The sequence below is a fragment of the Phaethon lepturus genome, unplaced genomic scaffold (assembly GCF_000687285.1).
Source record: "Phaethon lepturus isolate BGI_N335 unplaced genomic scaffold, ASM68728v1 scaffold9614, whole genome shotgun sequence".
NCBI classification, from domain to species: domain Eukaryota; kingdom Metazoa; phylum Chordata; class Aves; order Phaethontiformes; family Phaethontidae; genus Phaethon; species Phaethon lepturus.
Genome location: NW_010533979.1, coordinates 1,281 through 27,914, shown reverse-complemented (window position 1 = coordinate 27,914; position 26,634 = coordinate 1,281). Strand labels below are relative to the sequence as shown.

General features: G+C 39.4%; 1 protein-coding gene across 1 annotated transcript; it reads left to right on the top strand.

Moving 5' to 3' along the window:
* Positions 1-9,799: 9,799 nt before the first annotated feature.
* Positions 9,800-25,547, top strand: LOC104619481 (ankyrin-3-like). The gene is made up of 9 exons (XM_010285372.1): positions 9,800-9,857; positions 10,594-10,715; positions 11,017-11,190; positions 13,627-13,728; positions 14,207-14,305; positions 14,668-14,766; positions 19,607-19,705; positions 23,455-23,640; positions 25,431-25,547. Exons 1-9 carry the CDS (start codon positions 9,800-9,802, stop codon positions 25,545-25,547), a joined length of 1,056 nt encoding a protein of 351 aa, XP_010283674.1.
* Positions 25,548-26,634: the final 1,087 nt, after the last annotated feature.

Genomic DNA, 26,634 nt, shown 5'->3' with positions numbered 1-26,634 from the left:
TGGTTTTCCCTCTGAAGCAAAATGATTTTGCTCTTGGTACTGCTTTTAATCTCTCTAGTTTAGGAACTTGAAGTATATAGAGAGCAGCCTTTTAATTCAGGAAAATAGCCTCTAGAACCAACGACACAAATCTATCATAATTAGTCATCAGAAAATCTGAATAAATATAAAATTACCATGGAGTAGGAGGCAGGCATATGTGGTATTCAAAACACACAGAGTGTAAAATGATGTTATTGTTGCCTTTAGAAATAGTTCAAAGTAGTCTGCATTAGAAAGAGCTGATAAGCAGAATGACAAAAGCTTGTTTCATGAGTGATTCCAAGCAGCAGTGGTTTTCTGATCAGCTGATGCTGCAGCTATTTTGGGTATTCCACAGATCATGATTACATACACAGGGAATGATTGGAAGCAGCAAATATGGTAAGTGAGCCAGGAATCCTGGGACACGCTCTGTTACTAACTTAGTAGTCTTACAGTCCCTTGTCCTTTGCCATTTAAATAGCCAAGGGAAGTCTAACAAGTGACTGTGCTTAGTTGTTTTTTAAGAGGGTGAAAAAAAAAAAGAAACCCACTTCCTGAGGCAGCTTTTTTTAGCAATGGAGCAGTGTCCAAAGTGTTAACTAATTGAGTCAGCAGGTTTCATAACTGGCCACAGAAAATGGCAGTGGAAGAGGGAGAATGCTTTCCAGAACAAGTAAGCATTTGTGGATTCTGAAATAAGTGAAGTCTGCATATCAAGTTTCTTGTATTAGTGTTTTAAGTCTTTGATTGTATGAGACAAAACTGGATGTAGGAACAGGTACGTTTCAGTTTGTTTGGTGTATTTTGTGTTCTGACGGTTGGATTACGGTATGGGCTGAGGCAACAGTCAAATGGTACATGGAAATTATTTGTTCTCTCTCTCCTTACCAACGGCTACATTCTGTTCAGGACACTGTACAAGATGCTGATTAAAATTGCAAAAACACTTTGTAATGTTTTGTTCTGTGATCAGGGCCTTAAGTAACCTAGATATACATAGCGGTTTTGTTCACTGAAATGTTTTAGCAAAACTTGCATATTCTAAAAAAAAGTTAACTGAAAGCTATGCTTTTAAGGTGTAGTTATCAAATAACAGACCTCTTCTACTGACAATCCATAGGTCAATTAAACTTCAAAAGGAGCCTGCTGCTACTATGCTACTAGTAAGGAGGCACCCGTCTCCCTCTTACTCTCAAGGGTAGTCCCAGTGACCTCCAAGGTGCTCCTTGTGTGATATAAAAATTCCTCAAGCTGCTGTGAAATGACATCCCTGTACTCTGTGAACCAGGCTCTGAGGTTCTTCATTGCTTGAGTTACTCACATCAGTTAAAAACCACAAAGTTAAAACAATTGTTCACCAGACTGCTTTATTGCAGAACTAAAATACCGGGTTCCCAGGAAGATGTGGTATTAATATTGATGAGTGCCAAGCTTTGGAAGCACCAATTAATGGCAGGGTTTGTTTTTTTTTTTCTTCAATTAGAGATATTACAGATGGTAGCACCCACTAGTTTACTATCTAATTTCTGTGTCAGCAATAGTTTTGTGCAATGAAAAATACTGCAGTGAGTTCTCTTAAACAGGTATGTTGTTGTTTACTTGCTGTCAACACAGGACTGTGGTGTTGTTCCCTGTTAAAAACTGTCTTTGAAACTCTGGTTGTTTTCTGGTGATGCTATTCTTGTTTGTAAATTCATTTCCACCAGTAATTTCAAAACTATGAAAACATTTATTGGGGGGATTTTCTTTGTGGAGCAATTTCTTGTAGCAGAAATTTTTGTTAAATTTAAATGTTTTATGGTACTTGATTAAGCTGCTTTTTTTCCCCCCAGTCCTGATAATATTATTTATACTCCCCTGTTTTCTTGTAGCACAATAATATCTATCTTTAGAGTGATAAACATCTTTGCTGATGCTTTATATGAGCCCCAGTAGTACAGAACTTGATGCAGTCCCACTAGTTTCTGTGTGCAACAGTTTGCAGAGCAGGGCAAACTGAAAATCTCGCCGCTGTCGAGCCATGGCGTTGGCAATGTGCTGGTCTGCAGTACGTTCTGCCTCTCTATGTTGCAACAGAATGGTATTTACTCTTGCTTTACAGGGTTTTCTTAGAAGTTGCATAGAAGCTGGTCTTTCTGTTAGTATATACATGGTTTGTTGAAGGTGTTGTAGCTATTTGAAATGGAGTTGAGTGGTGGAGATGGGGTACAGAATATATTTGTTTTGTAAGTTTTTTCTTGCTGATGTTTTTTATGGTAAATTCTGATTCTCATTCCATACATATCTCTCTCCTATAGGTTGTCATGTGTGTTTTAGGTATAAGGGAGAAACAAGCTTTAGTTCACTGCATGTTTGTTCTGTAGATTGCTATTCAGAAGTGATGCTTCAATTGACATTATATAGTAATGGCTTATTCATTAAATGCTAGGGGAGATTACTGTATAGGGCTGGTAGGCAGTATTGTTGGCTATAGCTTCCTTCTGTAAGCATATAACTGATCTTCACTTTAATGGTTAAACTAAAAACTAATTCTAAATCTGTGTTTATTAAAAAAGTCTTTTATCCCAGTATGAAAAATGTTAATTCATTAGTGGAATATCATTTTCTTTGATTAAACAATGATGTATTTTCCAAACATACTTTATTCTGATGCTAAGAAACAGTGGTAGTTTTCAGATGAAAATAAACTATGAAGTCTGGTTAAGGTGAAGTAAAATGTTTAAATTTTGTTGTGTTGTTATTTTTGTCAAAAAACTAGAAGTCCCTCCTGTGATGTTTCAGATCATCAGGGTTCTTCTACAGAATTCAAACTCTCTAGTGCACCGTGGCTTTGAAAGCCAGAAAAATACTAGTTCAGTTCTGTAACTGTGCAGTGATTGTGCAAAAATGGCACCATCTAGTCTACAGTGTTTTATCTTTATATTTTGTAATTTCTCACTTTAAGAATAAAACTGAGCTCCGTGTTTTCTTTCAACCTCTGTTCATCTCAAAGACCCCATACTGCTAAGACTGTTCTCACCGTTACTTAGTGTTTTTGTCCTGTTTGTACCTGTAAATCCTGATCCTAGCCTTGCTTCCGTGGTGGTTTAGACTCTTCCTCCCGTTTCAGAACAGAATTTTGTATTTGAAGTCAGTACTTGAGTCTAGTTTAAAACCCCTGATAACAATGGTAGGGCTCTGATTTGTAGTTTTTGCTCACAGATTTTGGTTCTCAGGCTCGGAAAAGCAATGTTCACACTGGAATCCAAGCAAATCCTCAAACCTGGAATATGTGGAGTGGAGGAACAAAACACTTTGTGAACTCATTTATATGCTGCATACACCATGGTATGTACACCATGTGTACACATTTCATCTAGATAGCCCCAACAAATGCTATCACAGAACTTTCCATGCCATTTCACAAATCTGTAACGGTGAATGTCAGTGCTTAATCTCAGAGGAGGACGAGACAAGGGAGTGCTGGGAAATGTGGAGGCTGGTGGCTCTCCTGTGTCCAGCCCCACTGCTCTGTGCAAGCCACACAGTGCTGTTGCCCATGTCATATGGCATCAGGTCCGGGAGAAGGATGACAAGTTTTCCTCAATATTTCTAACAGTAACAAACGGTAGTGTGTGTAATAACTGCTGTGGTTTGTTCGGCCTTGCTGTTGTGGTTTATAGTAATGCAGTGAATTACAGAATGGATCTGGAGTTACTGGGTCATATCCATGACAGTAGAATGAAATGCAAAACAAGATACAGCAGGTTATGGCCAGCAGGGAGATTGAGCTCCTGTAAAAGAACATGACAAAGCTAAAACAACTCAGAGTATTCACTGATGGTATTCTCCAGTAGGTCTCATACATCTCTGGATCACACTTAAAATTGTCTCATGGCAGGTTGCTCAGCTCCCGCATCTGAGAACTCTTAATTTTTCTGGGTGCAATTGCCCTCATGAGTTTGGGAAGTGCTATGTTTTTCTCCTCCTGAACAACCCAAAACTACCTCAGCTAGTCTCTGGCTCTAGGGAGATGTTTGAATCTTTTCGTTTATTGGTTCCATCAATTCTTTCTCGTTCTACCAACGCATATGTATTTCACAGCATTTCTGCAAAGAGGTGTCAGGACAGGTTGTTCTGTAAATGTCACAAGCTCTCCTAAAGTAAACTGCTATGACAAAGCTCATGTGATGCCTCTAACTAACCCTGCAGAAATGACTGTTTGCCAGGTTTATGTCTGTGTTGCAAATGGAGTCTTCTTAGTACCTGGACGCTGTTTTGATAATTTCCATTGGCACTTTGAATTCCGTATCTGCCACGTGAGCTACTTGGTCTTTTCCAGCTGAGACTCTCTTCAACAAAGTATTCAGGTATGTGAGTTGGAAGAGGTTCTTTGCTTCTGACAGAGGTCATAATCTCTGCTAGGAAACCTATACTTTGGCATTTATAAACTGATAAAGGTTTATAATCCCTGTAAGAATCCTGAAAAGTGTGTAAAAAAAAATTAAAACTCTAGTAGATAGCTTTAAAACTAGGCATTTAAATGCCTCTTAAGCCTACAAAAGTGTAATCTTTAATTACGTGTGGGATTTGCAATACTTGCAGTATAAATTGTTGTGTTTGTGTGTGTATTTTTGCCACCTTGGAAATTGCTTGACTGGTTTATCTCAAACAATCTTTAAATTTAATGGTGTTCAAACTTCCATGGTAGAATTATTTTGACTTTGAATGAGAGATGCATTCAAGGGCAGGCATAAAGTGGAAAGGCAGAAAAAGAACAGGAAACTTCTGACTTCACTGTACTGAAAGCTCTTAATAGGTTCTCTAGCTACGGAAGAGGTTATGTAGTTGGTCTATAGTTCCTGTAGCATGTTAACTACAGTATTTTTAGGGAACATTTATGTGTGCTATGCTTCCACTGACATGCAGTTTGCTCTACTTTATTACCAGTAACTTCCACTTCACTACATTGGATTGAAGAAAATATTGCATAATATTTTTGTAGTAAGCTCATTTTGAGTGAATAAAATCTCTCTCCCCCTAAAATCAGCAATATTATCTGATATAGGTTTATACTAATTTTTTTCCCCATCTGAAATTATAGACAAATAAATATGCTTTTAACAATGTTTTGAAGAGGATTGCTGAATTTTTTTCTTCTCCTTTCTGGATCCTGATTCTGAAGTCAGTTGCACACAGAGAACAGGAGGTGGACCGCCTGACATAATTCATGCAATGATCTGAAGAATGTGACTTTGGCATAGGAATGGCTTTAAATTTGAGCCTGAGATGGGCTGAAATTATCTCCATGCTCATTGAGTAGTCAGTTTCTGAGAGAAAAATAGCAGAGAGGAGATCAATGGCATCTCATCTAGCTTGACATATGAGAGAGTTATTATCTTCAGGTGAACATAAACATAAGAAGAAACTCTTGAAGCACATCCAGCCCTTCTCGAGCTCTTTGTGACTGTGGTAGCAGTTATGAAAGCCAGTGATATATTTTTCACTAGTAAGTGTACGATAGGAGAACTTCAGAGAGCAAGAGATGAGTCATTACAGACTCAGGAGTTTCTTCACAGAGTTGGAAATAAACTTCTAGAAGTTGAGGCTGTCAGCCTGGAGAATGAATCTTGAGTTTTAGATGCTCAAATCTTGCCCTCAACTGTATCACATCCTTTTCATAGGCTATACACGTGAGCTGGTCACGAAGGGCCTGGTTCTTTGCCTGATTGCGCGCTTCTAATGGAGTACAGGGGTTCACTGGTGAAACCAGTGATTTTACTGGTTTGGGGATCTTGAACAGTGTGTGTCCCAATTTATCTTGTCATTCAAGTTTGTCTTCTTACACAGGGCAGTCTGGTAGCTGAAAAGTCAGTATTAAAGGAATCTTATTTTCCTGTTAAAAGACAATAATTCTTGTGATCTGTTCTTCATGCATACTTAGAAAGATTGTGAGTTGTGCAGACGTACATGGATTTTTGTAGTCCTGTAAAATTAGGATCTTGCTTTTGATGTTGCTAATTTAACACATTCATATGAGTAATTGTTTTCATAAATTCATTAGGTGAAGCTGACACATCAAACTTGTGTTTCAAAATCTCAAAACCTCATTTGTGCAAACTGGCAAAGAAGTTGGAAGTTGTGTAGACCCTCACCTCCTTTCTGAACATTGTCTCTATGGAATGGGTTTGATGTCAGTTCAGGTGTCTTCTGTTGGGTTGTCAGATGGTAATTTTGTTAGAATTGCAGTTAAATAATTCTGTATTTGTTGAATATCTGTGGTGACATGTAAATAATATGGACATGACAGCTTTAGGGGCTTTTCCAGTTTGGATGTTATGTTCAGCATGTTATACATATTACATGTAGATGTTAGGCAAGGGTTTCCCATCTAGCTCTGTATGTGTCTTGTGCCTTGGAAGTCACAACCCCCTTTGCTCTTTGTAGAAAATCAAAAGAATAACAGCTACTTTTTATCTCTAACTTTGAGCTTTCTTAGGAAGCAGTCATTCAGGCATTTAAAGACACCCAGGGCCAGATCAGCTGCATTGCAAGTCACAGGATTGACTAGATTTATAGTTTGCTGAAGAAGACTGCACGCACGAAGTCTAAACAACTTACGCGGTAGGAAGGCTGCATCATAGCTTCACAGAAGATGATGTGGCAAGCAAACAACTCGCTCTAGACCTCTTGATGCTGTTACAGGCAGTGATGAACACCTAATTGTACTGGAAGCTGTGAAATGTTCTTGTATGTACCAGCCTTAACATCTCAGGCTCTGGGTCCTTTTCAACTATCTTCCACTCCAATACAGATGGTTCATTTTCAGTGGTAACAGTGAGCACAGATTCAGCATTTTGCTAAGACAGACTTGCAGTGGTACAAGTGATCTCGAAGATGGTATGCATTAAACCTGCGTGCCAGAGGCTTTGTCTTGTGCTCTAGCAAGGAAAGAGGCTTATTTGTTTGCTTGGATGTTTTCCTGGTTTGGTCAAAGATTTCTAGAAAGGAGCTGAATCTAAAATGTGTTTTCCACTCTGTTTTGAACTGCTTAAATGTGTGATTTTCAGGAAATATTTTCTCTACAAGCATGTTAAGATTGACTACTGTACAGGGATAGTGTCAGTTGTTGCACATACAGATGATTATAGATTCACATGCAATTTTTGCAGAAGTATTATGTGTTTTAGTCTCCACTGGTGTGACCAAGAGGAGGGGTTTCATGCAGCCCGAAACCAGTGTCATTTTGAACTTGTGGAAAACATACCGTAGTTACATAGTTGGAATAGGGCCAGCTATGGGAACATTTCAAGTAGTATAATATTTTTTGGCTACTTTATCATGCACAATACAATAATATGATCAAAGCTGACAAGTTACATGATAGGGCAAACAATTAGAAGGATGTGTTTGTTTTTCAACCAATAATTAAATAATTTCTCATTCTGCTATCGTATTCACAATAGTTGGCCTTCCCTAGCTGAAAGATGTTTCTTTTGAATTGTTGGACACTAAGAATGGAGCTTTTCCTGTTGCCCTGTGGCTGTGTTTAGGGCTGTGATCCCCAAAGCATCTCTCTGAAGGATAATTAACAGCAGAATTGCAGATAGCAGTTGGCCTGAGGCTGTCACATTCTTATCAGAAGAAAAACACGTATGGTAGTATGGTATTTAAAGCATGTGTACAGTCATAGTTGTTTGCACAAAGATCATCTTATCTTTTTAATAAAGAAGATATAAGTGAAAATTTCTAATACAGATTCAGTTATGAGATAGTAGGGAAATACAGAGAATATAGCCACTTACAGGAGGGAGGAAGTCTCTCCAGGAAAATGAATATGGCGGGTTTATTTCACGTGGTTCAGACATTGCTGTTTAAGTGGCCGGTATAGTTTATTTGAAGTAAAATTTCATCCCTTATCAAGTGAGTGAAACATACTTGCTTGGAGGGAAACTCTAAATTGAGAGGAGCAAAATCTAAAAAATGCCAAGGACCTCCAATTTCCAGTGTAGTGCTTAGTGCCCATCAGTTGAACCTTAACTGCAAAAAAAAGATGCCATCAGTTGTAGTAAGCCCCCCCCTTATCAAAATAAGCAAAAATGTTATCATCTGTTTCCTCAGGTCATCTCATGCTGCTGCAAGACTAGTTTTGTTGAGCACATTTCCAAATGGAAGTAACACAAGTTCATCCCTTAAAATGAGGTTTTTGGCACCCCCCACAACAAATGTTAGGCATGGTTAGCATCTTTTTGTTGGGACTCAAGCCAGAATGCATCCTGCTCCTGCACAATGGGAACCTGCTGGGGGGTTCCCTACACAAACAGCTACTGTTAAAGATGGAGTGAAAAACAAAACCCTGCTCCCAATGTAAAAAAAGGACTGGATTTTTAATCTGAAAAAGAAGTCACTGTAAGCAGAACACAAAGGAAAGAGAAGTGAGTGTAATAAAAATACCATCAGTATGGGAGGGGGCCTGTGCATGTTGCAAATAATGGCTTTGCACTTTTGAGGGTTCACTAAATAATACATACTTTCTGTTTTGTGAGAGGAACCTCTCTAGTCCCATGGAAAATCCAGGTTAGAACCTGGGCTGACAGTGCAAATTCCCTAATAGTTTTTGTCTTTACTTATGCTAAATAGCCTCTTACTTCACTGGGAGCACTTGGAGAAAAAGATAGTGAATATGTATTTCCTAGCATGAGTCAGCATCAGCATCTTCTGTTTTAAAATGGAGGCTTAAGATAATATCCAGGTGACTTAGTCTTTCTGTAACAAAAATGTTTTTAACTTTTGTAGCTTCTCCTGAAAATGGGGAAATGGTTCTCAGGTCTCACCCTTGCATGTCACAAGCTCTGCCATCCATCATGTGGAAGGACTAGGGGACCTTTAGGATAAAGAAGGGTTGGGAAAGAGAGTACTGCTGCCACCAGCACAGCCTGTTCAGGCTCAGCCCTTTCCAGAGATGTCTCTGGGATGAAGGCTGTCGAAATGAGCTCCAGGCTGGAAAACCTGTTGTGGGCTGCAAGCAGCCTGCAGTCTGCAAGCTCATCAGCCTGTTGTACATCAGAGAATTGGATTTTTATAGCTAGTACATTAAAGGAAAATACACAAATTTAAAAGAAATATACATTGCATAAAAACTGTATTCATTAGCCAATCTGCGTTTACACATTTCTTAAAACTAGAAATAGTCCCTTTTTCTTCCAAGAAAGTGTGGGGGAGAGGGGAGAAGTCATGCCATCTGTGAAGAAAAAGCTTGATACTATGCATGCATCAGTACTGGTACTTTCATAAATCTGTTTGTTTAGTTCTGGAACGGCTACTCAGGCAGTATTTAATACTGTGCACAGGATCTGAGGTCTGTCTCTCCAAGAATTAAAACACTGGTAAGAATCTTGGCTTTTTATTTGAGGCTGGATATAGAGATTGAAAAGGTAGCATGCCCAGGGAGCACAAGGGGTAGCAGGGAAGGGCTTTGGGAGGACAGCATGACAACAGGAATCCTGTGCGAACTCACAGGAACAGCTGCAATCTTTGTGTCTGACTGCAAGAACATCTAAGATTCAGGGTGCTTTGATGTATGTCCTATGCCTGTTTGTCTCTTGATATTTGTCAAGACAGTAGAGAATCAAAAGCCAGTTTTCATCTTCATTTCATGTTGGGATTGATTAAAAGAAACAAAGGGATCTGAATAGATTGCTAGCATACAGAATGCCTCTCTCAGGAATATTGAGGTTTAAGTAATTAGTATTGGAGAAAATTTTTACTAGGTCTGTTAATGGAATGTCCTGTAGACATGCTGTCTGTGTGGGGTTTGTCTTTCGGACGCCAGCTTGTGCGGGCAGTGGAAGCGGGTATGTCAAGAATAGTTACCCACAGAGGGAGCGCTTACCTGCGTGGGTGTCCTGAGCAATGGTCGGTAATCTAAAAGTCCTTTTTTCCCCCTACTGTGTTTTTTAATGCATTTAATATAACAGGTCCTTGATAAGTCTTTGATGTAGGTTTCCAGGCATGATGGCAATCCAGATAAATAATTATTAACATTATTGTTACATTTGTTTGATCTTTTAAATCCTTCAGTGATTTGAGCCTAGGCTCTGCTGCTGCTTCTGTCTGTGCAGTCGATTACCAGGCTCTATGAGGGACTCCCAAGAGGCTTTGTTTTAAAAAAACAGTGCCAATTGGAAATGATATTTTTCTACTCTCTTTTTATATTAAAAAAAAAAATAGGCTTATAGAAGTGTAAAGTTGAGAAAATTTTGGATTCAGAAATGTGAAAGTTTTGGTTTGATGTTTTTGATCAATTTTTACTGACCCCTATGCTTAGCTTTTATAAATAGTGTTCATTGGTTCTTCTGGATTTTGGATGTGGAATGCCATAAAAACAAGGGTATTCAAGGCATTTTGCAAGGTAGGAAAAACTTGTAAGACTATTCTCTATCTGAGCAGGTCCAAAGTAATGCCTTAGTTAGTTATAGGTAAAGTGGAACTGGCAATGCTACTTTTAGAGAGGCTGCAACTGCTTTTGGTTTCCAAAGATACTGGCTCTCCTTTCTCTCTAATGTTATTGTTTGTTTCTGCTTATGGCAGAGACTGTAATGGATGGAGACAATCCCAGAAGCCTTGTTGAACTTTTTGCACAGTTGTACAACCTCAGTCTGTTATCCCTCTGTGCAAATCTCAAAATTTCTGTGCATGATGGCCCAGAAAGGGTGAGTTAACCAACCTGAGGTGAGTTAACCCAGTCTGAGGGCTTGAGAGCTTTAGGCAAGGTCGGAAAAAAAGATTTTCCCCTTTCTTAGTGCATAGGGATGTGTTACAGCCTGGCTGCTAAGGCAGCTCATGCAGTTTCACACACTACGAGCTCGCATCGTGTTCATGTAACTGGAAACATGAAGGTAAGGTGGAAAGTGGAAGTGCCAACTCAGATCTGCTGAAGTGGGGGAGAGTTTGTTATCCCGGCATGCCATTAAAATGTCAGCTTCTCTGGGTGCTTCCTAGTTGTCATCGTAGTGCCTGCACATGTCAGCGCTGCTTTTTCTGTACGGTGCTGCTCGTGCTGGGAGCCTGTCCCTGTCTGAGCAGCGAGAGCCCCAGCTGATGGGTGAGCATGGTGCTGTGCCATGCCACTCGGGTGGCAACCTGGCAGCTGCTGTCAGTGGTGTTTGTGGACAGTTTGAGCAAAAGGTATGAGTTTTGAGTGGTGACTGGCAAAGGAGGGCATGCTGTTTGCTTGAGGGATTTCAGGAATAGATTTGTGCATCACTGAGAAGCAGCTGAGCTAGCTTGATTGGAAACATTTTTATAGATCCCCAGGCTGGAAATGTGACCTAACCTTTGTCCGTCCTCCTGTTAGTGAGCAAGTGCTTCCAAGAGAAGTCCTTAAAAGATGTTGCTTGCTCTCTACAGCAAAATGGTAATTGGCTATTAATGTGAATATCATCTATTTATCACTCCTTCTGCCTTCTCCCTCGCCTCCATTTTGTTTGAGCAAATAGAAACGTTAAAATGTTTCTGAGTATGAGCAGCATTTCTTGTCTGGCATGCATTAATGGGGCTGGCGGGAAGTGATTTTCCACAGCAAGCTTCCCTGGTGCAGCCCTTCCCCACCCAGCAGCAGCTGTAAACAGCTGATGTTAGTTATCATCCACCTGCTGACTGTGCCAAACAGACATGCCATTACACTGTGACAAAAAAGGCTCCCGGTCTATTAAGTCCTCCCTCATACCTTTAGTAATGCTGATAAAATGCTGACCTGTTTTTTACCCCGGTGGCTGCTGTTGCTAAGCACTGAGAATATGACCTGTCTCCTGTAATAATCTGCATCGCACAGGTTCAGATGATCTTCCAAATGAAAGGGTTTTACTGCACCTCTCAAGGCAGCTCTTCTTCCTCATAGCCTTTACAGTTCAGACCACGTAGTTTGTAGCAGCACCTTGTTTTTGATAAAGCCTAATTAAACACTGGTATTTGGGGGCTGTTTTGTTGGAAGTGCATCACAGTAGATTTGTAATGATTAGCATGGCATGCTTGGAAAATAATGATTAAGAGCAGGGAAGGTTGTAAGCTAGCAATGTACCGTCGCAAAGTGTAATGCCATGTGGGCAAAACTTGGGAGAAAATGAAGAGTCTGTAAGTAATGACTCTCTCTTCGGAAGAGAGACCTTGTTGTATTGAAAGTACTAGTAAAAGAGTCTTGTAGCTATATAAGAAAATAGCTTGTTCTGGTACAAAGAAGAAAGCAGACTTCATACCCACTTACCGTTTTGCTGTCATTATGCCTAAGTTTGCTTCATCCTGCACATGAAGGTGACTTCAGGTGGGCTTGAAGCAGTGCTTGAACAGAACATCCAGTTTGAAACGGCTGCATTGAGAGGAGAAGAGAAAAGTCTATTGCAAATCCAGAAAATGGGGAACGAGGGGGAAAAATATATATAGTTTGAGCTCTGGATAAGTAACTGAGCTTTGGTGTCAGGGTGTTTTGTATTTCTCTCGGCAGTTACTGCCTTCAATTTTTTCTCTGACGGTAACTGTTGCACTCTTTTAGAACTTTAAAGGATCATAAAGCACTTAAAGTTGTAGTGATGTAAGCCTGTGATGAAATGATAGAGGAGAAAAAACCAAGACAGTTCCTGTTATACCAATGGAGAAGAGGGCACAAAAAAATGTGTTGACTGTCCAAGATGCCAGGGAAAGCTATGGCACAGATAAAATCAAAGATTATACTATTTGTCCCTCTCAAAAGCTAACCCAGTTCATTCCACTTGCTCCAAGGCAGGATCAGTATTATCTAAACTGTCCTTGGTGGATATTTGCATAACTTGTTGTTAAAACCCCCTGGGGACGGGAATTATTTTCAGTGATTCTTTCATGACTTAACCATCCTTTCTGCCATCCTTCCATTCAGCTGAAGTCATCATAAAGCAAATTTGCACAGCTATCTTTAAAGCAAGATCTGGGAAAAAAGTAAAATGCAGTTTAAATAATGGCACTGTACCTAGGGATTTCTGGGTATTTCACTGAATGTGGACAGATGTTGTAGATAAAATATGCCATAAAATGAGGGAGGATGGAGAAAATAACACCAAATGTAATCAGACATTAAATTTTAAAATGCCTTAATTTGTAGAACCATGTTTTTTCATTCAGGTAGTCAAGTCCTTCAACATTGAGATCTTTTTTTAAATTTGTCATGTGAGATCTCACAGTACTAGCCTGGTCTGTTCAGCTTGGACATTACAGGTGGTGTGGCACTGTTGGAAAGAGCAGAGTGGTTTCCATGGAGTCCTATCCTGAGCCTCATCATGTTTGTCTTCCATGCTGGGTACCAGATGTGTCCCTGGCGACTAGCCTTGCATGTTAGACAGTGCTGCATAATTCACGTTCCAATATGAAGTCAAATCTTGTAGTGACTAGTCACCCAGACAGTCTATTTACACCAGAGGGAGTGTGCATAAGCAAGGAGGGCAGATTTCACCCATATTTGATAAGGCAGTTTTGTTTCTTTTATGTCTATTTAAATGTATGTACAATATGTTGTTTCCTTAGTATCTTCTTTGCCAAGGGAGTATATTTTTATACTGTGCTGTAATTTCTAATGGCACTTCTCCTTTTTTCTTGTAGTCTGACACAAATGCAAGTTACCTGAGAGCTGCTCGAGCTGGCAACTTGGAAAAGGCTCTCGACTACTTAAAAAGTGGAGTGGACATCAACATTTCAAATCAGGTTGAAGAATACTTTGATCAAATTTGCTGGCTACATACCTTTCTCACTATTTCTTGAATATCTTTTTATATTAGCACTTCATGTCAATGATAACTTATGTGTTTTTTCGATGAGCCTTATTTATGTATTTTATTCAATTAAAACTTTGTGATTTTTAACTCTTACCAAGACACTATTTCACTTCCACTTGGAGAATGTTGTGCTATTTAACGTTATCTTTCAGTCCATTTGTGTTACACCAGACCATGGGACAGCACAGAACTTGAGACCCCAGAGCTAGTATATCATGACTTAATTCATACTCTTCCCTTATAATCTAGTTCTTGTAAAGTTTACATAAGAGCAGTTTTTGGAAGCAGCCCTCTCATTGGGATGTAATAATTTGTTTCCTGATATGTTTACTATGCTGGAAAACCTTTGCCAATCTTTCCCATTGCTTTTCTTTTTTTTCCTTCTTTTTTTTTTTTTTTTCAATCAGAATGGGTTGAATGCTCTCCATCTCGCTTCCAAAGAAGGGCATGTAGAAGTTGTCTCTGAACTGATACAGCGAGGTGCCAGCGTGGATGCAGCAACAAAGGTCAGTCAGGCCTATCTAATTGTTCTCTTGTTCACACTGGTGGTATGGGCACAAGGTGTCAGCAAACCGATTACAGACATTACTGCAGCAGTAATTGTCCATTTTCCACTGGTGGAGTCATTTCAATAATTGTTTAATAGAAACTTTTTAGAGTATAGTAAATGTCAGAGGTTACTAGGAATGAGATTTACTGAACAAATTGTAGGTTCCTGTCTTGGTTTCTGTCCATGTCTTCAAGAATAACTTACACATTAGAAGTATTCAGTTAGAATATTTTGTTGCAAGAAATACTGTATTTTAAAGTGGAGTATGTTCTTGACCGTATCGTCATGTATTCAGCTCAGGTTTTGTACTCTTTTCAGAAAGGAAACACAGCATTGCACATAGCATCCCTCGCTGGACAAGCAGAAGTAGTCAAAGTGTTGGTTACAAATCGGGCCAATGTCAATGCACAGTCTCAGGTAAAGTAACATGCCTCCGTTTGGTACTATCAAAAACTTTGCTGACATTAAAATCGTTTTCCCTTTATAAACTATAATATTAGTAAATATATTTGGTAGATATCATTGTGTTAATGTTGGTTCTTGAAAATAAGGTTTGATAGAGTCAGTAAGATGAATGTAATCCTGCTAATGTTAAAAAAAACCATTCTTTTTCGATTATTCCACACAGGTAGGTAACCGACAACAGGTGCAAGGACAAAGTTTAAACACACAGTTGCCATTTTATTACTGAAGCAGACATTTTAGTGAGTGTTCATTCCCACCCAACATACAATTAAAACTTTACATGCTCCCAGCTCTCCCCGTTCTGCTCTACCCCTCACCAGGTGGTCAGAGTGTACCAAGAGGCATCATGGACATATCAAGTCTTGTCCTCCCCCATAGGCATGACAGTGCCGTGAAATCCCAGGTTGTGTTCAGGTCTTTTCCCACATGAGATGTCAGCCATCAGTTGGGATTAACTCTGAGTTGCCCCCCCTCATTCATCAGCAGAGAAACATAGAAATAACATCTCTGAAGTTGTCCAGAAGCCACACAGACGCACACCCCTGGAGATGCAAGAGAGTAGAGGCACATCCAAGGATGTTTGCAGGATACTGGAAGTTGTTGTGTAACAGGCAGCAGCACAGCAAAGCGTGTAACCTTCGGCCTTAGATTTGCCCTCCGGTGTCCTACGAGCTGCTAATTGTTTCAGAGTCAGAAGAGATACTGATAGAACAGGAGAGTGGGAGAGAACTTGCTCAAATGAAAGTGATCCTGTTTCACATAGTTCAGTGTCTCAGACTTAATCAAGCTCATCCCCTTTCCTTGTACAAGGGGGTACTGGAGGGCATACACAGAGCTTGTAAGTTTGGTGAAGTCCTTTGAATATTTAGGTCAACTACAGAAAATTTGAAATAAGGGAAAACAGTACTGGTGTTAAGAGCAAATCAGTAAAATGAAACAGAAAAACTCTGGCTCAAAAAATGCATAAACCACAGATTGTTGAAAGCCAGGTGGCTGTTCCATAGGAGGTGTCCCTGCATGCCTGCCCCATTCCTGTTCTCCATGCTCAGGGGCTGGCTGTCAGGTAGTCAGAGAAGGGGTCAGATTAAGAGATGGTCTTCTCATCTGGCCCAGTATTGCCATTCTTCTGTATTATAAAGATGTGGGCATGATAGAAAATGTTTGTTAAAAAGGGAAATTAAAAAATTTACATTTTAAATAAACTTTGTTTTTATTGTTCTCTTAAATGATATGAACAAAATGTTTAATAGAATCTATTTCAAGAATGTTAGTTATTTGTGATCTGTATTTCATGCTTCCTTCACCTGGACAAAGAATGGATGTCTCGGTTCTCCTTTCTTACTCTTTTATACTAGCTCGATATAGAAATATTTGGTTCCAGGCAGCATGTAATTTGAATTTAAAGAGAAAAACAATAACAAAAAGTAGTATTAAGTAAAATCTTCCCTGACTGTTAGGAAGTAAAACAGAGCAGAAATATTTCCACTGGTTTTCCTGTTAAAGAAATTAAGATGGCTTTGAAAGGGTCTCTTCTGCTTGTGTTTGAGAACTTGTGTATTCAGCCTGGAAACTAAAAATAATCTGAGAGTGTAAACATCTTATGTAACTGCATTGTCCATACACCCTAAGGTTTTGCCACGTTACCCTTATTTTGCTAACATATGAGAGTTAAAGATTCCCTCCCTCACTATGGATGCTTTTGAAGTCTGTGATTGAGAGACATGTATATTGACCATTCCACACCAATACCTGGCAGTGAGATACCGCGGTTGGGATTAGTCATTTTGGCATGTCCCTGGAGCTCCCTGTTAGCAAACAGCCCCTGAACCAGCTTTGTCTGTGGTACTGAGCATCACTTGAGCCTTCCTAAAGCTTAGAATAAAGTTCTGCTGAACTTGGCATACCCGCAGAGAGACTACTCAAAGATTTTTTTGTTTTATTTTGTTTTTCTTTTTGATGCTGACCCTGTTTTCTGTGAGTTTGGTTTTATCTCCTCTTCCCTTGAAGGTAACAGCTCTACCCTGCTGACAGCACCAGTGTTAGGGATTTAAGGCCTTCTTTAACCAAATCGTCTGGTCCTTTAAAAAAAAAAAAAAAAAAAAAAAGTTAATTTTTACTGCGTCTGAATTTTGTACCTCTTCTAAGGGCTATTTATTACTATTGAAGGCAAAATGCTTTCCTTAGGCTTGTGGCTCACTGGCAATTTCAGCCCCTTTTTAAAGAGAGAAGGAAAAGCCAAGTGGTGGGGGAAGATGTTGAAAACCCTACAATAATTTCACATAGGAGAAAAGGTTCTGTTCTGCCTCCAAATGCTAATGCTACTTGGTTCTGTAAATTTCTGCCTCTTAGTTATTTTCTGAAACTAATAATTGGTGTTTCCTGCTTCCTTTCTAAATGCAAATGTTTGAAATGAACAAAAAAAAAAAAAGCTTTGTTTCCAGCTGAGTTAGTAAATAGATATTGAGTGTGCCATGAAATGATGGGAAAAATGCCAGAGTGCTGTTCACTATAATAATAACCTGTCGTGTGCCATATTAGGTACCTTAGCAAGCGCTTTCCGGCTGCTTGGTTTTTCATTAAGCGGAAGTTTGGCTAAACTGTTAGGCCTTGGTTCTAGAGAGTGCATTAACACATTGCTAACTTTAGGCTTTGGCTGCGGCAGGACTTCAGCGCCTGCTTTATGCTTGTAGCAATGCTTTCCTGAATAGAGACCAACTTATCAAAATACTGGAACAGCAACAAACCTTGCAGCCTGTGTGAGCCTTGTAAACATGTGGCTTCACAGCTGCTCAGTGTCTTGTTGATGGTAAAGTTCCTCTTGGATCAAACATCCAGTTCACGCCATTTCCTCTCCAACTGTCCTTTCTTCTGACTTCCTATTTGTCTCTGCTGTCAGTGAAGCCTGCATGCTCGGCCTCAGGTCACCTGTGCGCTCTGTGTTGGACGTGTGCCCTGCAGCTCTGCCCCATTGCTGTGACAGTCAGATGTCTCTCAGCTGTTTTCACTGCGGCTACTATAACTCAGCCAAAATTTACTGCTATAGGTCTTAGGCTATGGTTTCCCTTCATCCCTCCAGAACCCAAAATGCTGTTTTTTCTTTGATGCAAGTATATGACCAAGCTCTTCCCAGCTCATCTCTGTTTGGCTGAATTGCTGAGCTGCTCTCCCTGTGCCTTCTACCCTGCCGAAATGTCTGCCCTGGACATGTTGCAGACATGAGAGTGCCGATACTGTCAGCCAAGCCCAGTCATATGGAAGCACTTCCTGAACTTTTCTGTTATTTAAGCCAGATGAAAGATCTCTTCTGTTTACCCCTACCTTCTATTTTATTTTGTATTTTCTTTCCTCCTGTATTCCTCATCCTCTAGAGTAATGACCATACACGGTGTGTGGTAAAGCAAGAGGTCTGATGGATTTTAAGAGGGAGCAGTTGAAGAGAGGAGCTGCTGCCTCCATTGCAGCTGACTCTGAGGTTCACAGAAATCCCAATGGCATGAGATCTCAAAGATAGTGAGAAGAAAGACAGGGTCCTACCAGAGGCTGCTGAAACCTCAGTGACCTACTGGCCAGAACATTTAATGGCATCATCACCCACCCTGGTACCACAAGGAAAGGGATCAGGCAAAATCTAGCAGTGGTATGTCTGATAGGGTAGTGCTGGAGTATGAAGGGTAAAAACATGTATCATGATAGAGGAGAAAGGGATTGTTGTTCTTATTGCTGATGCTGCTTTGGTTGCATCAGCCATACCAAACTGCTCAGTCAATAGTGTATGGACATTTTAAGTTGTTACTATAAAATATATTTACCACTAGTTCATGATTCTGTTGGACTGAGGGACATGTGGTGCTATATGAAAGCCAAGCAATTCCAGGTGCAAATCAGCAACTTCTATAAATTCCTTTAGAGGTTATCTTGATCCCAGGACAGGTTTCATTACTTAATTTTGCCATTTTGGTTTTGTGAGTGACGTCAAAGCTGTGAATTTCACAAATGCACAGAACAATAGGGAAAAATACATTGCCTTAATGTTAGTCCCCAAAAATTCAATTGCTGAAAGGCCAGTTAAGGCAAAGACAAAAACATTGACTGTAAGAGCAAAGTACTTGCCAAAGAATGAGTTAAGCTCTGCAGCCTCTAATACTTGTATTGCATTGATTAAAATTACTCAAGCACAATTTGAGAAATGATCTAATGTAGTCGGAAACACTGATAAACCCCTGTATCAAACTACCGAGAACCAATGATCCTTAGATCTCCTGGTGCCTGAAATACGAAGTAGCTCAGTGACCACAAGCAGGCTATGCTCAGAAGGCAAGCTCTTTGAGGAGACAAAAGGCGTAAGTAGCTGGCACAAGTGAAAGAGAAGTCAAAGCTAATGGAAAGAGGAGAAAAAATTGGAAAGTATTCTGAAGAGCCATTGCTCTTGCTTTCACTACAGACATGTATTGTATTGCCTGTCCCATTTTGCATTTCCATTGCTGTGGCTGCATTTATCTGGAATCATAACTCATCTCTACTGAATGGTCTGTCCAGATTGGTTTTTAGTTTGACTTCACAACAGATGTAAAAGGAAGTATTCTTACTTAGCTGTGGGAACTGTATCTGGTCAGCTGAAAGATTCCACTGTGTCCTTTTAAAGAATATTACCCTTCTCCTGTCTTCACTTAAATCAATAACACAGTTAATTGGCATGTGAGCACACAGTTCATTTGATTTCCTCCACATCTACCTGAATTTGGCAGATCTGTGGTACGTATGAAGTGTTTACACTCTTGTTTTCCTATTTCAGAATGGTTTCACTCCACTGTATATGGCAGCCCAAGAAAACCACCTGGAGGTTGTTAAGTTTCTTCTTGACAATGGTGCCAGTCAAAGCCTTGCCACAGAGGTAAAAGTTTGAATTTCACACTTTATGAACGAAGTAAAACGTGCTTCAGCAGTGATTCTTGCCAGCTTATATCAAACTAGTCTTTTAAATAGAAAATTAAAAGTTCTCTCTGCAAAGTATGCTAATGAATACTGAGTTATTGGCTTTTCAGCAGTTTAAACCATCTCTTGCCATTTCTAAAATAAAAAATGACTTTAACTAGAAACAGGTCTAAAAATAGATGAGTTCTTAGTCATAACTGGTAATCTTTCAGGTTAAGTGCTCAAACAGGGAGGCTGTCTGCATAATAAGTTCTCTGTGCTTTCATTAAAATAGTGAGTAATGTGGAGGGCAACTATCAAACCAGAACAACTGTTTAAAACAAGAACAACTCTTTACCTATGCTTTGTAGCCAGCAGTGGGATATCGGGGAAAACCCAGGGTTACTTAATGCTTGGAGCATTTGGAGCATTTTCTGAACTGCATTTATTGCCGTGTTGATAACCTCTCTGTAGCACCTAGTTATCCCATCCGGTCCTGCAGTGATAATTTCAAGCTGACAGAAAGATGCAAGGTCCATCCTTGAAGGTGTTCTGTGATGTTTCTAGAAGGACAGTTTTTATTTCTTGCCTTTAAAAGTAATTATAATGCAAATAAGGCAACCTGGAAGGAGAAAAAGTGGCAGATGTATTAATAGTCATAAAGGTACTGCATTGAGGTAGGTTTTTGATCTCTGATGAAAAAAATCTGATGAATTTCCAGTTATCTTAGTTCCAAGATTTTGCTACCAGAAAAAAAAAAGGTATTTTAGTATGTTCTCTCTCTAATATTTACTAAATTATTATTGCTCTTTCTGAACTGATTCCATGAAGGAAATAATTCTTACTTGAAAAAGTCCTACTTTTTGCAAAGTACGAAATGCAAAATTAGGTTATTGCATCACTGTACCTCATAGTATCACTGTATAATGATGTATGTATGGAATCTTTTTCTTCTCTTCTGAAGTCAGCGCTGTGAGAAATGAATCGCTAATGGATTAAAATTATGTTTTCAGTATCACTAAAAATGTTATAACTAGAAGTGTGCATCAGAAACTACTTTCTGGAAATGCTCAAAGATATGAAAGCCAAGAAATACCAAAATGAAATATTGTCAATCTGGAAAATGAATTGAAAATTGTGGTTTTCAGAGCACTAATTTCTGTTTCTTTGTAAAAATTGGAAACAGAGGAGTCATGGGACCCCCAGAGATGTACAGTAGATTCAGACTTCTGAAAATATTCTTGCCACTGCATGATTTTCTGAACATAGAAATTTTAAAAATGATGCATGGATATTTGGTTCTTTTTCTTTGGTATTGTTTTTCCCTTGAGCATTATATGTCAGTTTAGGTTGAGCTTTTCTCCAACTCAGCTTGATGATAAGGTGCAATTTCATTTTATCCATGGAGAATTCCTTTGAAGATACCAGACTACAAAACAGTGTTGCCTTACTTGTTTGTGGTAGTTCCTTATGGGTGCTTTTTCATTTTATCTTGGTCCAATTTTTCTTATAAATCTGATTTATCTTTATCTTTGTTAAGTGCAAAAGCCTTTTTTATTAAATGATTGCCACTTGGCTAAATATTCATTAAAAATAAAACTCTTTAACAAAGGTGTTTTAATCTAAATGAAAAAATAGAACCAACTATTTCCTTTAACTTGTTTTCCTTTTTTGGCATTTTGTTTTGTTTTTTTCTGGAGTGGGCTTTGCCTCATGTTTTAAAGCGCAGTTGCTAATTACAGTACTGACATCATGGTACTTGCCTGCGATTGGATTTTGTGAGTTGGCATCTTCAGAGACCATGTGGTGGAAAAGTCTTATTGTTGGTGCTGATATTCTTGGTTGCAGTTTGCTTGGCCTTGGTACAGTGGTCTCTGCACACACTGAAATGATGGGCAAGTCTCATCAGAGTTGGGAAACTGGGGCTATAGGGGATGGCAGCTGTTCTGGGACTGAAATTAAGTGCTCCCTCCCATTTGTCCACTCCCTTTTCCCTAAGGAAAAGAGAAAATGTGTTGCTAGGATTATTTCTTTTTTACTGTTGTTACCAGCATTTTTAGCAGAAGAGAAAGCCCAATGAGAACAGACATCGTGGATAGCTAAGCCACTTTTCTTTGTGAAGCCGCTGACTGTGCAGCTGCTGCCAGCTGTATAAATAGACCAGGAAGCCAACATCTCTGGGTCACTAAGGCGCGAGCTGTCACACTCAAAGTTTCTCCAGGCAGAAGCCTTCATTTCTGCAGGTACAGCATAGCTATATTGCCAGAGCCCTCTTGTGGGGACGCTCATGGAGTTTTTTGGCCTTCACAGCTACACAGTATTTTTCAAACCCTGTGTCATGCTCTGCCTGCAGTCTGAGGCTTCGTGTTTGTTTCAGCCCAGGTTAAATGAGTTAAAAAAAAATTCAGGGAGGGAAACTTGTTTAGGATCCAAGGAATTTTAATTATTCCCCCCCCGCCCCAATTTTGAAAAAATGCTCTTTTTCAGAACTCCTCCTGTTTTTCCTCCTAAATTGAGGTTTACCTTTGGTAAGCCACAGAGAGAAATTCCGTATTGAAAACATTACTTATATTTCCAAAAGTTAACACTTGAACTCTGCACTTTTGACATAGGGTGAGGATCTACATCCTTCTGTGTCATTGCTGCACTTTTGTTTCACACTTAGACAGTTTCACCATGACAGAAGTAGCTGAAAGGTGAAAGGAGGTGTTTACCTACTAAACTGTAATGAAGTTTGGTAATATAAGCTTTGCATATATTCATATATGGATATACTGAGAGTCAAATGTAATAAATAAATAGCCCAAGTAGAGTAATTTGCATTTGTGATTTTTTGAGTGATTTAGGGATATTACCTTGGGAAAAGCTGAATGGGTTCCTGGATTAGAATGCCACTTAAATGTTTAGGAAGGAGCAGAATCTAAATGACAACTCTTTCATTCTTTCGTTTTCCAAGAATCCATAAGAACAAAATTATAAAAACATCTCAGACTGTACTTTTCACATGTTTGAGGAATCCACTCTAAAATCTGTTTAAACAAAAATCTTCTATTTTTCAGGTTTCTTATTCTGCATTACTTTGGCTATTTGCTAGTCTGAAAGGAAATAATTTCTGTTTGTAAGAGGATTGTCCATCACATCTATATAAATTTTCATAAATGGAAGTTGTGGTAAAATAATTGGTATATTGGGAGAATGTGGTATTCATATTCAAATATTACTAGATTTTTAATCCACATATAAAATATATCAGAGGATAGAGCTGAAGTGTTGGTGGGGTTTTTTTGTCAAAAACACAGATTATAACCTGTAGCTGTGGGGGGGGAATGGATGATAATTTGCTATGCAGACATCATTAACAATTCTAATTTTAATATTCAGCTTTTTATATACGTATGCACTTTATTATTCACACACTTATTTATGCAACTGTTAATTCATAAGTAATTTCACCCTTTTTTCCTCAAGGCTCAGTCATTTTGTTTGCTTGTGTCTTAAAATTTTATGTTTAAGTCCAGAGTTCCAGAAAGGTATTTTGAGCATTTGGGACCTAGTTCACCAACACTTTACTCCAATTGCAGTGTCATTGCAGGATACTTTTAATTTGCACCATGTTAAACTTTATGTTTGAATTTGAGCCAGTTACTAATGCTGAGATCTCTTCCCTTCCCGTTTCCACCCCTTGGAAAGCTTGAAACGTGTGTTGAGAGTCCTCATTGTATGTTGCAGGATGGTTTCACGCCTTTGGCGGTAGCTTTGCAGCAAGGTCATGACCAGGTGGTTTCACTGCTGCTTGAAAATGATACGAAGGGAAAAGTTCGTCTTCCTGCCCTTCACATCGCTGCTCGCAAGGATGATACAAAGGCAGCAGCTCTACTCCTGCAGAATGACCACAATGCTGATGTGGAGTCAAAGGTCAGTTGTAAAAAGAAAAAAGGTTTGATGCTATTAAGTGCTGACCATATGTATTAATTACATCAAGGCCTCCCTTAGTGAAGTATTTTGCTGCAGAATTACACATAACTTTCTCCTAGAGTGTGTGATTAAGAGTAACATTCAATTTGCTTCCTTTGCCTCTTTGTCCCCCGTTCCCTTTTTGTTTAAATCAGGGTTAATTTCTCCTGTAGAAACTTCGCAAATGGAAAATAATAAGTAAAATATTAGAATTACTCTCTTGGGAATGAAAGCCACTCCTGCAGTAGTGTTGTATAGGTATTGTACAATTAAGTTATTTGGTTAGTTGTTTGTGCAATTGCTACTTTAAGAACTTTGGTAAACATGTAACAGTTAACATTCAAAATACTTGATCATTCAACTTCCATTCAGTTGAGCTTCCTTTGTGTGCTGATTGTGCTGTCATCTGAGCTGCCATGCCATGTAGCAATCATGAAGCTTTTTGCATCCATGTCACCAGTGGTGAACTAACCGTTCATTTTTTCCCCCCCTCTTTGCTTCCAAATGTGTTAACCTAGATGATGGTGAATAGAACAACAGAGGTATATATAAATATATATATGCATCATCACTCCTCCATGACTTAGTGCTGCTGCATCATTTCTTCCTCCTTTTTGCATTGCCTTGTATAGGATAGATACCTGCTTTAGATGAAATGAAGTAGCATGTGCTAGAGAAGACTGTAGTTTAGATACCAGGGCTTTCTGCAGCTGAAACTAGGGTTTAAAAGTAAGAGTAAGTGCTCATGGGAACTAACTGCCATCATGAAAGAGCCATATTGTGTAAGATGGAGTTTGCAGGGATTCTTATTGAGCATATGTTTATTAGATGCGTTAAGAGCTGCAGACAACCCTGTCCTGTTGTGCATCCAGGTCTGATTTTAGGCTTCTGCATGACACTTACCTTGATGGTGTCAGCAAATAGAATGATCCAAGAGTGATTTTATATCTGCAGAACTCCCAAAGCAAGGCAGTGGCAGCTAGCATGGCTTGCTAACAATTTAGAAATGCATCTAGTTCCCATAAGGTTTCATACTTTGCAGGACTGGTAGAATTGCTGCATGTTTTAGCACTATTTTAAAAGGAAGTAAAACTACTTAGAAATGAAAATAAGTTGCTGAAGTAATTTTATCATTAGGCATCTTCTAATTAGGATGGTAACTCGTGGTGTCTGAACATAACCCACTGTGATTGCCCACAGTGGGAGACTGATCTTTATGGTGCTAACCCTTGGAAAAAAAAAGATCCATATTAATAATTTAAAATTGTCTTTGATGTTGTTTTCATTTGCATCTACTTTGAATTCATAAAAAGCAGTTAGCAAGTATCATTAAATGACTTGTATCTGGACTTCTGCAAATAATCTCTAAGAGATTTAACTTGCAAGGCTGACATAATATCAATAAATAGATATTTCTAGTTATCAATTAATTTCAGATTATTGCTTTCATCCTGAAATGTTTTGCTGTGGTTTTTCTGGAATAACTGAAAGTTTTGTCGTACTTCTGGTCTTCTAGATTAATTACGTTGATTTTTTTTTTTCCCCCTTCTGCATAGCAATATGATTTTATTTAGACTCTTTGAGAGTCTATAAATAAACATCATTGAGTGAAAACTAGTACAGAATTGGAATGGTGACTTGCAGCAGACTCCTATTACTAGCTTCTGTCAGTGATGTAATACAAATTTTGGAATACCAATGAGATGTAAAGAAAATAAGTATTTTGGTTTGGTTTTGTTTTGTTTTTCCAGAGTGGGTTCACTCCCCTCCACATAGCTGCTCACTATGGAAATATCAATGTAGCTACATTGCTGTTAAATCGGGGTGCTGCTGTGGACTTCACTGCAAGGGTAAGTGTGAAATCTTAGTTATGCTTAGTTTGCTTAATCATCACTTTGAAACACTTTTTCCACAATGATGTGGAAAGGCATGTTGTTTTTGCCAGCCCAGGGCCTGGCCTGACTGATGTTGTTCTGTTACCATATGGTGTAAAGGGGGTTTCCCTGGGCTGCTGAACTGAACCTAAGCTCCAGCCCTCACCTTTGAGGTTTTAATCAAAAAGAGCTGCTGTTTTCACAGTTCCAGTGTTGCAAAAGGTAAGCTGGGGTTCACTGAGACGAATGCTTCCACCTGTAACTTTAACATATGGCGGGAGTGCTGTCCCTGTTGAATTGTCCTCAATATGCTGCCGTTTCCAGTGAACGCGAAGTGCAGGTGTACTGGTGACTAAAGGAGCTGTACCTTCACTGCATATGCGAGAGCCAGATGATACGTAAGGGAGATCTGAGAAACTGGAGAGGCAGAAAATGAAACGAGGCGTAGAAATGGAGGGGAGTTGATAATGGGAGCTGTATGGCGGAAACCATGGTATAGTGGGGGAACTAACCCTCCTGACCCTGTAAGCTCTGCACCAAAGTCATGATATCAGCCCAGGGACTGACAGGGTAGTTCCTCGCAAGTGTGAAAAAAGATCGGGAGCCAGGAGGGAAATGGTATGGGCTTTCCCGGTCTCCCCTTGGTTCACTCTGGGCTGGGTGGGGAGCAGCTGACCAGTGGCTTCAGCTGCACCTTCTTGCTTGAGGAGCGGGTCCATACTCCCACAGGCAGCTGGACTGCTCTGTGAGCCTGCTGTCGGCAGGGCCTCACCTCACAGCCTGGGCTAAAGTTTGACTATATCTGCTTTCAAGGATCGGGTCTGTCAGAAGACCAAAGAGGAATATTCAAGTGAGGGAGTGTGGTTAGCATAGGAGGACGTGGGAACAACAGCATGTAAGCAGCGTGAGTGTAAAAGGTGGAAAAAAACAGAGAGAAGTGATATATAGATGGAACAGCAGGAAAATAAAGAAATATATATGGACAGGGATGTAGCAATATGAAGGGCAAGGAAAGAGATTGAGCCAGGCCCAAAGAAAGGCAAATGCAGAGGTAACACAAAATTTAATGAGCCGGGATAGT